The sequence below is a fragment of the Peromyscus maniculatus genome, chromosome 13 (genome assembly GCF_049852395.1).
Source record: "Peromyscus maniculatus bairdii isolate BWxNUB_F1_BW_parent chromosome 13, HU_Pman_BW_mat_3.1, whole genome shotgun sequence".
Lineage (NCBI taxonomy): Eukaryota > Metazoa > Chordata > Mammalia > Rodentia > Cricetidae > Peromyscus > Peromyscus maniculatus.
The window spans coordinates 26551575-26565107 of NC_134864.1; the positions used below are offsets into that span (position 1 = coordinate 26551575).

Consider the following 13533-nt stretch of genomic DNA (forward strand, 5'->3'; position numbering starts at 1 on the left):
ACACACATACACATGCCTATCCTTACATGAACACACAAACATCATCACACACCAATAAAAATAAAGTATGCTTTGGAAAAAAAATGTACAATAGTGCAAAATAATCGGAAAACTAGCCCAAGTATAATACAAATATAACTGACCTATGGTGATGTGAGGTATTGTTCCATTCATTATTCAGAAAAATGCATGGCTGTGAAGGAAAGATGTTTGTTATATAGGGACAAAGAACCTGAAGATGCTCCTGAAAATGTACATATATCACATGTACTAGTTTCTGTCTATACACAAGTACAGACAGATGAAAACGAGGATGTAAGAGCAAATGGCCAGCGGGTGAGAGGCCAGGCTGTGCCCGAGCCTTCAGCTGCACAAGGCACCTTTACACTTTCCTTTATCATTCTGTGGAGCTTGGCTTTTTTTCCAAATGGAAATCTCCCCAAAAGAATAAATTCACATCAAAAAATTGGCATTCCGATGTTAAACACTGATAAGCAGAACTACAGTGACTGCTTAAAATGCACCCTGGGAACCACAGAACTGGAGGCTAGTCACCATTTTCTAGATGTGTTTATTTGCAATGAAGCCTGAATTGTCCAATCACACTCCAGCTGCCCAAAGCCATCCATAAATTAGAAAAATAATAATGGATGGAGTCTGCTGTAAAAAATTTTCCATGTACAGTAGTGGTGATCACTGAAGAGTTTTAAGGTACTAAAAAGGTTTTACATTAGAGTCCAAATTCAATCCATTGTGAGTTGACGTTTGAACACGAAGAGACTCTGTCTAGTTTCAGTCCTCCATATGCAGGCATCTAGTGTTTTGTCCCCACCCCTTCCTTGACAGCCAAGCTCCCCAGCATTGTTTGTTAAGGAAGTTGACATTTGGATAACGGGCATTTGGGTGTAACTCAAGTTTCTTCCTATTTTGTATCCTTTGATCTTATTCAGTTGCTCTGCCCATTATTTGCACATGAATGTGACCAAGATTTATTTTGGGCTGGTGCTTTTGGAGGGTCTCAGTCTACCATGTTGGGGGAGGCATGAGGGAGCTCATGGAAGAGGGGGATTATGGGAAAGACTTGTCTATCCTGGCAGACTAGGAGAGAGAGAGAGTTCAGGGCTAGAACCAAGGCCTGTCTATGGCCATCAGAGGCCTGCTTTCTAGTAATCAGTCAGGCTCCAATTCTTAAAGAGGCCACCTCTGGGGAGTAAACATTCAAAGCAGGAGCCTGTACAGATTCAAACCATAACATTCTGCCCCCTTGTTCCCAAGGGGGCTTTGGCTGTCTCATAATGCAGAGTGCATTAGTCCAATGTTGAGTCCCATACTCTGAGGAGGCATGCTGCCAATTATTAATTGTGAGTCCCTGTGAAATAAAAAAAGGAAAGTTTATATTTGCAGCAGTGGAGAATAAACATTTCCATAGCACAAGGAAGGGAAGAGGAGGAGATCAATGTAGGATGAGACCAAAGCAAGACTAAACTTTGGCTGGGAAGACACTAAATCTTTTCCATGAGAGTGTCTGGATAACGTGGTGGCTTTATTCCAGCTCTGGGTGGCTATGGCAGCCCTACCCAAATGGCCACCTGCTGCACACATGGCTTTTCTGTTAAGCTGTCTCCACTTAGCACCCACAGTTCTGACATCTCTAACAACCTGAAGTCTCCACAGCAACTATGGCTTCATGCAGCTCACTTTGAGAGGTTTCACGACAGAAACTGAACATTTCTTATTCTCTCAAGCACTCTGTAATGCCTCAGTACAAGCCTCGGTAACACCACCCTTCCTACATTTTGCATGCTTGCAACATCAGTACCACGTGACACCCAAAATTGTGCTGCCAGGTTGAGTGGCTACTGGGCCCCCTCCTTGGGCTGTGGATGCACAGACCCTGGCTGCATAAAACCTTAGATGCTTGCGCGGTCAACCCTGCTGAAAGCATTCTTATGTGACCTTGCTTGAGTGGGACATTCCTGCAAATACTTAATTTCTAAAGGAAATCTTTTCTTCAATTTTATAACTTGGAGCCTTAAATGGATACGGTCTTTACAGGGAACCTGTTCTATTGTCCCAGGGCAGAGAGCACAGCTTCTCTTTGAGGGCAGGAATCTCTTCAACAGTTACAGTTGCTTTGTCTTAATTTGCATTGTCTGCAACATGGAACCTGTTCATCCTTCTGTTACAGTCAAACTTATGTGCATCTCAGATCATCCATATTTGATTTTCTTTCTTGACTCTCACTAAAACAAGCCTGCAATAACCACATTATAGTCTGAATGTTATGCTGCCATGACATTGCCTACTCAGAAAAATGTTAGTCAATTTCTTTTGAATTCAGCCTCGCTCACATTTTGGGGACATGGACAAAGTATATTCAGATTCTTTGCCAGAATGTAATGTCAAAGGCCCCTAGTTTAATCCCACTAGAGTCCTGCTTCAGATCTGAGACCCCATGAGCACAGCCTTAACTGTCCACATTTCTGTGAACATTGGCATTCTGATCTTCTGAAATCTCAGCCAAATCATTCACCGTCTCAGCTGAGTTTATTTGCGGTTTATTTTGGCTCACAGGGATATGGTTGATCATGGTGAGGCAGTCAAGGCAGCAGGAGCCTGAGGCAGCTGGTCACCTCAAATCTGCTGTTAGGAAGAAGAGTGCAGTGAATACCATTGCTCAGCCCAGCCACTGGCAGTTCAGGATCCCAACCAGAGAACCAGACCACCTGTAGTGGTTGGTTCTTCCCACGTCTATTATCATAATAATGCTACTACCTCACTGTAGATGAATTTCTAAATGGACTTATTAAGTAAAAAACACAGAGCCAAATATAGGGGTGAAAGCCTTAGAGAGATCAGGTGAGGTGGTATTGTGTTCCCCAAAATATTGTTCACCCTAATAAACTTATCTGGGGTCAGAGACAGAACAGCCACAATATTAAACATAGAGGATAGACAGTGGTAGCACACACCTTTAATCCTAGCATTCCAGAGGCAGAAATCCATGTGTTCAAGGATATAGCCAAGCATGGTGACTCATACCTTTTATCCCAGAAAGGGAGCCTGTAATCCCAGGGAGTGGTGGTAGAAAGCAGAAAGATATATAAGGCGTGGAGACCAGAAACTAGAAGCATTTGGCCTGGTTAAGCATTCAGGCTTTTGAGCAGCAATTCAGCTGAGACCCATTCTGGATGAGGACTCAGAGACCTCCAGACTGAGGAAACAAGACAAACTGAGGATTTGGTGAGGTGAGGTAGCTGTGGCTTGTTCTGGTTCTCTGATCTTCCAGTTCTCCCCAATACCTGACTCAGGTTTGATTTTATTAATAAGAACTTTTAAGATTCCTGCTACAGTCAGGGAAATAGGGAAAGCCACCAGCCATCCTTACCTCACCAACTCTGCAGCTTCCAAATGTGAGTTACTTCTTGTCTACCCATGTCTATATGCCTTGCTATTCTGCCGTATGATTTACTCTCTCCATTCAGCTACATCACTTCCTCTTCCTGTCCAGCTCTGTCATTTCCTGTCTGTCTGTACAGACCTCCAAGCCTCCATGGTTAACTAGTGTTGGAATTTAAAGTGTGTGCCACCACACCTGGCTCTGTTTCCAGTGTGGCCTTGAACACACAGAGATCCTGCCTGCCAAGTGATAGGATTAAAGGCATGTGCTAACATCGCATGCCTTCTGTGTGGTGACTGGCTTTTTACTCTGATCTCCAGGCAAGCTTTATTTATTAAAGCACAAATAAAATATCACCACATTTTAGCACAAATAAAATATCACCACACCATAGATGTGCCTAGCTGTCTGCCCCTCAGATGATTCTAGATTCTATCGAGTTGAAGATTAACTTCAACCATCTCAATCACTGAAAGCTGTTTAAAAAAAAAAAATCTTGGATTGCTTCAGTGCACATCTTGGAAATGTTCCTCTTGTCCAAAGGGCCAAGAGCCACACAGTTAAGTATGATCACACTAGTGACCCCACTCTTGGTACCAGCTTTTTTCTTCTCCTGCTTACTATATTAGTAAGTTTTGCATCACTGTGACCAAAATGTCTTCCCCCTCAAAAATCATCTTCTGGCAGGAAAATATTTATTTTGGTTCATGGTTCAGAGGTTATCAGGCCTTCATGGCAAAAAGTATGATGAAGTTCATGACAACAGAAGTATGGGTTGGGGCACCCCTTCTGTGAGGGACCAGGAAGAAGAAAGTGTGAGATCAGTATCAAGTTCCAGGTAGAACCATAAGTGGCCAGCTTATGCGACTTGTTCTGGCTAGGCCTTACCCTGTCAAGATACTATAGCCTCCTAAATAGTGCCACTAGCCATGAATAAGGTGTTAAAGCATGAGACTGTGTAATGGCAACATGTTAGATTCAAATCATCATAATTGTCATATTGTTCTGGCTAAGATTTCAAGTACTATATTTAGGAAGTGCAATGAGAATCAAAATTCTCATCTTGTTCCTTAATTTAGAGGAAATGTTTTCAATTTTCCACTATCGAGTGTGTTGTTGGATATGGATTTGTTATATATAGCCTTTCTGGGATTGAGGTATGGTCCTTCTATTTCTAGTTCCTAAAGGACTTTACTTGGATGTTGAGAATTTATTAAAACTTATACTGTATTTATTGAAGCAATTGGTGTATATTTTGTCTTTGATTCTGTTAATGTGCTATGTTTACTGCTTTTCATGTGTGGAGCCATCTTTGTATTCCTGGGATGAAGCTCACTTGGTCATTGTGTATTACTATATTGTTCAGTTCATTGCACATCTTCTACCTCACCATGTAGTAGTCCAGAATGTCTTCTGAACCCACAGTCTTCTGGCCTCTGCCACCCATGTTCTGGGAATATATATGCACTACCATGCCTGGCCATTGACAGTTTTTTTTTTAAATTGCATTCATTAAGGAAGCTAAACTTTTCATTGCACTTGCATTTAGTATTAAAGGTGGCACTGACTTTGTAAGATAAGTCTGCCAGTGTTCCTCGCTTTTCTGTTTTATGGACTAGTTAGAGGAGCATTGGTGTTGGGTCTTTATACATTTGATAAAACATAGCTTCTGCACTGCCCTGGATTAAAAAAAGAAGTCTTATCACTAGTTATTGAACTGTTTAATTTCCTTAAATATACAAATTCAATGATAGTAGGTCATATATATCTAGAAATATATCCATTTATTTGGATTTGTTCAAATTTATTAAGGTGTGCATTTTTCAAAATAATCCCTAATCTGAATTTTAGTGATATCTGTTGCAATCTCTTTTTTGGTCTGATTCTATTAATACACTTCTCTCTTTCTCTTGGGTAGTTTGGCTAAGGGCTTTTCAATGTGCTGAATCTCCTCAAAGAATCAGTTTAATGATCCTGTGAGTCGTGTTTTTAAAGTCTATATCATTAATTTCTTTTCTGATCTTTATTATTTATTCCCCTTTTACTGGTTTGGTGTTCTTCTTCTTCTGTATTATTTTTTTCTGGGTTCAAAGATGCATCATTGAGTTGCTTATTTGAGATCTCTCATGACCATACATGCCCTTTTTAATTCTTTTTCTGTCTCCTACAGATTCCCATGTTTCATTTTCACTTGATCCTAGGACATAGCCATTTCCTTGATTTCTTCAATGAATCACTAATAATTGTAAGGCCATTGCTCAGCCTCATATTTTTGTCAACTCTCTGTTCTTTCTCTTGCTTTTGATTTCTAATTTTACTCCATTATGACCTGATGAGCTTTGAGCAATTATTTTAATTATTTTTTTTTTGTAATGACTTGGCTTTTTGCCTAAAAATATGTTCTATTTTGGAGATAGTTCTATGAGCTGCTGAGAAGAATGCATATACTGCAGTTTTGGATAGAACATTATGTAGCTGTCTGTTATGTTCATTTTAACTGTAGTTAGTTTGGTGTGAAGTTTTTATTAATTTCTTGGAGCTGGGTGAGCATTTAGTGAGAGCAGAATACTGCAAGCATCCACTACTTCTGTATTAGGGCTTCTATGTTCATGGTTTCCCTTAGCACTTGTTTTATGAAATTTGGTATACAGATGTGTGTGTATATGTGTGTGTGTGTGTATGTATATATATATATATATATATATAATAGATAATTTATGTATAATTTAGCATACATAAAAATATATAGGAGTGTATACTAAAATATATACTATGTCTTCTGTGTGTATTGTTGTTCCCTTTACCAACATGTAGCAACTTTCATTGTGTTTTACACTTGAAATCTGCTTTGTGAGATAGGCACAGATAGCTGTACCTGCTTTACCTGGGTTTCCTTTATTTGGAATATAATTTTTTAACTTTTAACTTTCAGACTGTATTTGATGGAGGACCGTGTTTTTTATAGGTTAGATATAGAAGGATATTTAATTATAATTCCATTAGCCAGTCTCAGTTTTATTTGGAGAATTAGGACCATTTAAATCCAGTGCTATAATTAGGGGTATACTAATTCTTGGCATACTTAAAAAAAAAAACAACTGATGTTTAACTACTTCCTAATTAATTCTAATTTGCCTATTTAGTCTTCTAGTAGGACTTATTATTCTTCCTTCTTAGTGTTGTTTACCTTGCTCTGTTGTGTTTAGGGTTCCTTAGGTATCATCTGCAATATGGAAATGGTCATGGATTGCTTTAACTTATACTGACCTTGACTTCCTTATATTCTTAAGGATATTTGTTCTTGATATTGTCATCTGGGCTGGGCATCTGCTGTCACCTGGTATCTTAGAGTTTTATTGCTGTGAAGAGACACCAGGATGACAATAACTCTTGTAAAGGAAAACATTTAGTTGGGGCTGGTTTACAGTTTTAGAGGTTTAGTCCATTGTCATCATGGCAGGACATGGTGGCATGCAGGCAGACATGGTACTGGAGAAGGAGCTGAGAGTACTACATCCTGATCTGCAGGCAGAGGAGGTGAAGACTGTGTACCACACTGGGCATAGCTTGAGCATATGAGACATCAAAACCCACCTCCACAGTGACACATTTCTCCAACAAGGCCACACCTCCTAATAGTGCCAATCCCTATGGACCGAGCATTCAAACACATTAGTCTATGGGGGCCATTCCTCTTCAAACCACCACCTGACCTCAGAGTTTTCATTGACAAATCTGATATTACTTAGATTTTTTCTGCCTTGATAAGTGAGTTGGCTCTGTCAGTACAGTTTTCTTTCTCAGTTCTTTACTGTTGACATTTTATCTAAATAGATAATGAGAGGGATCTTTTCTGGTCAATTTCCTGGGTTTCTAAACAATTCTTGTACCTGGGTATCCATGTTTCCCCAAGAACTGGGTGGTTCCCTGTTTTGAGTCACTGAATAGATTTCCTGTACCTTTAGTTTGTCCCTTTTGGTTTTTTTTGTTTTTGTTTTTGTCTTTTGACAATGTAACCAGGGGTATGGGATCATAGTGAGGAGTTCAATGTATTTCCAGCTGTATTCTGTGGTGAAGTTTTCCTCTGACTTCTTTGACTCCATTGTCTTCTGACGGTGTGTAGTGTATCGGAGCCTGATGTTCCTGCCTTTCCTTGGGGTCTCGTAAGATCACGACAATTGTACATGGTTGCACACACATGTGGGGCACACCCTCTGCAATCATTCCTAGTCTTATCAGCTGCGCAGAGTCTGAAAAGGCCTGGGTGTAATACAGGGTGGCCTTGCATCGATGGAGTGTCCACAGTCCTTTTATCTCTGCTATAGCTCTTGGAGGTGGAGTATCCATGAGTCGGCCTTCAGGCCCATCCACCTGCTCAGATATCGGTTGTTGGCTAGAGGTTTTTTAATCTCCCTTTTTTTTGAGTTATAGTATCATTTTAACTTTGAGTTGGGTATGTAGTATTCAGCAGTATGTGCTGACTCTAAGCTGGGCTGAGAATGTTCTCCCATGGCAGGGCAAAGTGTGTCTTGGATTCCTAGTGTCTGTAAGAAGAAAAATCACCACTAACAGAAGCAAATATCATTGAACTAGAATCTGAAATAAAATAAAACCAACTACCTCTTACGTCATGTATAGCTCTGGTAACAACTGCCGGAGTAGTAGGAGCAGAAATCAACCTTCAGGAAAATGTTTTAAAACATGATTTTTTTTTAAAAAAAAAAATAAGGAAACAATTAAGAGAGAAGAAAAATAATAAGTGGAAATGGTGAAAGGTATCAAATGAAGACCCTAGTTATAAAAATATGTGTAGAATAAAAGAATTCAATTAATCAAAGGAGATGGAGAGAGAGGGGGGGGAGGGGGAGGGAGAGGGAGAGGGAGAGTAACAACAGCAAACTCCTGAAGACCCCCAAACAGAAAATCAAAAGGAGAGGCCTGAGAAAAGGATCTTTCTCTCTCTCACATACACAGAGACACACATACACACAAACATATACACACATGGACACATACATGGGCACAAACACAGAGACTCACAGACACCAGACAGACAGACAGTCAAACAGACACACACAGAGACACATACCTACATATAGATACACACACACACACACACACACACACACGCACGCACGCACGCACGCACGCACACACACACACACACATACACATGTGCACATATACTTGGACATCAGCAAATACAGACAAACAAAAGGAGTGTTCAGAGGCAGGCGGCGGTGGCGCACACCTTTAATCCTAGCACTCAGGAGGCAGAACCAGGTGGATCTCTGTGAGTTCGAGGCCAGCCTGGTCTACAGAACGAGATCCAGGACAGGCACAAAAACTACACGGAGAAACCCTGTCTCGAAAAACCAAAAAAAAAAAAAAAAAAAGTGTTCAGTTAAACGATATTTAAATATTGTCTCTGTGGGCGCAGTTGCATGGACAGAATACTCTCTCCCTCTGCCATTCTCTTTCTATGTCTTGTCCCCCACCCCCCAAGCGGCTTGAGATCGCCACTCCTTTTATTGTCATTTATAACCCAGTTAGCCCAGCGAGAATGGTCTGACACGGAAACCAGCTGTTTCCCGGCTTACTAGCACAAGGCAGAGTGGAGCCTGGACTCCTTTAGATGGGATTCCTCGTCAGAAGATTGTCTTGACATCATGCCAGGGCTGAGCTGAGCTGAGCTTGCTGGCCATGCTGCTTTCATGTGCCTCCTCTGGCCATGTGCACGATCGAACCACCGACCGTCACGATTGGAGGGATGCTGCAGGTTCTGCTCTAGGATTACAGGTTTCTGAGTCCCAGCCTCTGCCACCATTGTGCGTACTTGCTCATCCTGACTGACTTTAGCTGCTGTCTTAAAAAAGGGGGAAGTTAGTCCGACTCCACTCTGTGTGCCAGGCCTGAACCCTACTGCATACCCTTTTAAATGAATTCAAGGGACGTGTGACTGGCACTTCTCTTTGCCACCAGGCAAACACTTACTAGGACAGTGTGCCGAAAATTGCTGTGAGTTGTCAGGCACAGAAAACCGTGTGCTGTTTCTCAGTCCAGCTCCTGGCGTAGACATGCTGCCTATACCAAGACACACAGTATTTCCCTTGTGGCTCCATGCTGTGCAGCTCTGGGATCGGCTAAGTCCAGGCTGCCTTGCTGTCCCCATTCCTGTCTCAAGCTTGCCAACCTATTCTCTCCCTCTTCCTGGTTACTCCGCCCTCAGCTGTGCAGCTTGGCTGGCCAAGGCTATGTGATTTTGGCTATTTGATAACCAGATTCGTCTTTCCTGTGATTGTCCAGTATTAAGCTTTGTCATCTGCCTTACAGAGAAGCTGTTTTCTGACTGTACCTTTTCCAAACCACTAAGATATCAGAAGCCTCAGAGTTAGGGTTCCATAGGCTGGATACACAGCTGGACAGAAGACATATGGCTTCCTAGATTTTCTGTAGTAAAATTCAAAGTGGTCCACAGGACTCAGGGTATGGAAGCAGAAGGATCATGAATTCAGGGCTTCCTGGGCCACACAGCAAGAACACATTGTTGGGGATGGGGCTGGGGGGGGGGCGAAGGTCTATAAAGTCACTGTAAACAAAGTGACAAGCCTAGCTGCAGACTGAGGATAGGTCATCTATGCAATCAGCAAAACATTGTTGTCCAGAGCACAGGAAGGAGGGATGAGAAAAATGAGTGGACTGGTTCATAAGGATTTAATGGATGAACTCTTTGAAAGCATATTAAAGCCCAGCTTCCCAATCTACTATTATTACTCTTCTAATTGGAGGTGGCATCAAACTGCCATTTAGTGACTATCTCTAAACCCACATTTTAGTGCAGTTCTCAGACCATATAGAGAAGTTCATTTGTCTAGTAAACCATAAGTAGTGAAGAAACTCATGATCTGTCAGTGTGCAGAATGCTCAGCCACATGGGACCTCTGTGCCACTCTTGCCGTGCCGGGGACAGGTACTGCCATGGAAGAAGGAGCAGAAGGGCTAAGAGCCAGTGGCCAAGGGGACACCAGAGCAAAGCCGTGGCTCCTGGACACGAGAGGAACACTGTATTGATAAACTCTCAGCATCCGTGGTGGCCTGCTGAGGATGCAAAAGATCAAGCCGGTCTCACTGGCCCTACCCCCTAGCTGAGACCCTATTGACAGTTGATGGCTTCTGGAGAAAGGAGACTGAATTTTCTTTAAGGGTGTGGCATCTAGCAGGTCAACCATTCCAGTCGCTGGCTCCATACCCTTACGTTTATCGGTAGCACAAATTGGACTTGGTAGGTTATTTAAAGGAAAAAAAAAAAAGGGTATGGAGTTAAGAAGGGGCTTAAGTCTGGGTTGAGTTAGGGGGAGGAATACATGGCATGCATGAATAAAAGTAACAAAGAATTAATGTAAGTGTTACACTTCAAAAATCAAGCTTCCAAACTACATGGTAAAATCCTTTATTAAATTCTGCTACTTCACTCTTGACAAGTTATAATCATATATAATTGTCAGTCACACCACGATGATGTATTGTATATACTCCACACTGTGGATATATATTCATCTCCTTAAATACCTATCATTCATTCCTGCTTTCTAACTGCAGCTTTGAATCTTGAGTAGCATCTCCTCTCCCCTCTCCCCCTCCAGCTCCTATAGTCACTTTCTCCTCTGCTTTTATGAATCCTGCTATTTTTACAGTCCACATATCAAAGACATAAAAATGTTGTATGTTAAATTGTGAAGAAATCTCAGTGGCTGATATCGTATCATGAAATTTCATAGGATCAATCCTTTCCAGAGCATGAAAATGGCTTTCAGGTTGGAATGCGATTAGAAGGCATTGATCCCCGACGTCCATCTGTATTCTGTGCGCTCTCTGTAGCTGAGGTAAGAGGGGGGTGCTATGGCCTTGGGTTAATTGTGTGGTGACAGTTTTGTAGAAAATAACAAATTTCAGCACCTTCTGACATAAATGGGTCCCAGCCCATTATTTTTGTCAATAATGTATAAAAATATACTTCTTAATAATTTTTTTTCTTAAGATGAATTTTCTAGTAAGTTCTTCATCAGCTAGTGTTTATCACTGAGTTAATTGAAAAAATAGGTCTATCCTGAAGTTGATAATAATCTAAAGATGCCACAGTGCTATTTTCACCTATTATAGTGATGTAATTATTCATAGGTTAGCTGAACTAATGAATATATATATTCATTTAAATACACTCATTTTATGAAAACTATATACAGAGAACTGTCGTTGATGAAAACAAATGGATTTTAAAATGTAATGTTTATTCAACGTGTTATTAAATCAATGAAAGAGGTCTACATTTATAAAGGCCTTGAACTCAGAAGTCACATTCACATGCTCTGTGCAATGATAATGGCTGTTAGACTTGTACAGAATGTCTGGAGGAAGTATTTATCAGACTGTTGTTATTTTCTGTGTTAAATACACTGGTTCCATGGGTTAAGGCCATTCGGTAGCTTAGTCTCTACCCTCTAAGTAAGCCCACCAGCAGAAGATACAGTTTCTAAAAGGAATATTTGGTAGATACTGAATTAAGAGTCAATTAAAAAATATCTGTTTTGACCTCAGATTCCAAGATTGGTCTAAAGAGTATACTTTTGCAAAAAGTTCTAGATAACTCTTCATCATCATTTTGATTTAGTCATATATTATTTCACATATACATTTGTTCTCTGATGAAAGTGCCTGGATGAATAGATGGATCAGATTGATTCATGTCAATAATGTTGACTAGACATTTGAATATTTTTGTCAGTTTCTGAGCACATTTCAATCCATGCTACTTATGAACTATTGTGAACTTTCTTGGATTCAGGTATGTGGTTACCGGCTGAGACTGCATTTTGATGGTTATTTGAGCTGCTATGATTTTTGGACCAATGCTGGTTCCCCTGACATTCACCCAGTGGGGTGGTGTGAAAAGACTAAGCACAAATTGCATATCCCTAAGGGTAAGTCGGGGTGCATTTATCAGATGAAGAGAGGGGCACTTGTTATTTCAGTTTTATTTTAACACCATTTCATGAAACACTAACAAGGGAGCTGGGTGTGAATTGTTTTTCCAAATGAAAGTTTGATCTCTAAAGAGACCATGACAGTGCCTTAGAAATGAGTGTAAAAAACAAAAAGTCCATATGTCTTTCTAAGTCAAATATTCTGATTAGGAATTTAGGGCAACAAATATAATTGCTTGGGAGCATGTAATCATATACAAAGCTTATTAATCCTTATAGCAAGAAACTGATGTTCAAAATCATGGTTGAAATGAAATATCACACTCTATCAATGGTAACACACAGGGAAGAATCTTGATTTACTCTAAATTTGCTGTGAATTTGGAAATAATGGAAAGAATGAATCAGTAAAATGCCACAGTCAATTTCCTTCTGATGGAAAAATGAAGCTTTGTGTTTGGTTTCTGTTTCCTGTGAGACACGTGGGCCAGGCAGTTAAGGCTGATCCTTTATTGCTGTGAGAAGCCTTGGTCTAGGTTCTTTGGACAACCATTGGCAGTGCGTTGTTTCCGGACTAGGTGTTAGGTTGCTGCTGAGTCACTGCAGCACGTTTGGATTGAGTGTGCAGTCTCCCTCTTCTTGGGAATCAACTCAGGTGTTCTTTGGCATATGCCTGGGGCTGAAGGCAGTCTTTTGAATTGCTGGATTTGATGAGAGCTTGTGACAGTCAGTGGTCTCATTCATCCAATAGGCATTATGAAGCCTTTGGTATATATTGGTAGTAAGTATTGAACAGCAGAAAATATGAAATCTTAGGCTCTATGGGGCTGTCCTTTAGAGGAGGGAGGTATAAATGGATGTTTTCCTGTGTCTGACAGCCATTCTCAAACAATCACTCAGAGGCTTAACATAAATTATAAATGCTTGGCCATTAGCTCAGGCTTGTTACTAGCTAACTCTTTTACTTAAATTAATCCATATTTTAATTTGTGCTTTGCTATGTGGCTCATGACTTCTTACCTCATTTTTACACATCCTGCTTGGTAGGCAGCTGGCTGGCTGGTGTCGCCTCAACTCCACCCTCCTTCTTCCTAGCATTCTCAGTTTGGTTTTCCCATCTAACTTCCTGCCTAGCTACTGGCCAATCAGTGT

The 13533-nt window shown here is 40.8% G+C and overlaps 1 protein-coding gene across 3 annotated transcripts in view; it reads left to right on the forward strand.

Moving 5' to 3' along the window:
* L3mbtl4 (L3MBTL histone methyl-lysine binding protein 4) overlaps positions 1 to 13533 on the forward strand; it is a 410639-nt gene that overhangs the window by 117832 nt on the left and 279274 nt on the right. For all 3 annotated transcript variants that reach the window (XM_076549829.1, XM_016008230.3, XM_076549830.1), the window contains 2 exons: positions 11179 to 11283; positions 12243 to 12378. In XM_076549829.1, the coding sequence (XP_076405944.1) occupies positions 11179 to 11283; positions 12243 to 12378 (241 nt within the window). The remainder of the gene's footprint in view (positions 1 to 11178; positions 11284 to 12242; positions 12379 to 13533) is intronic.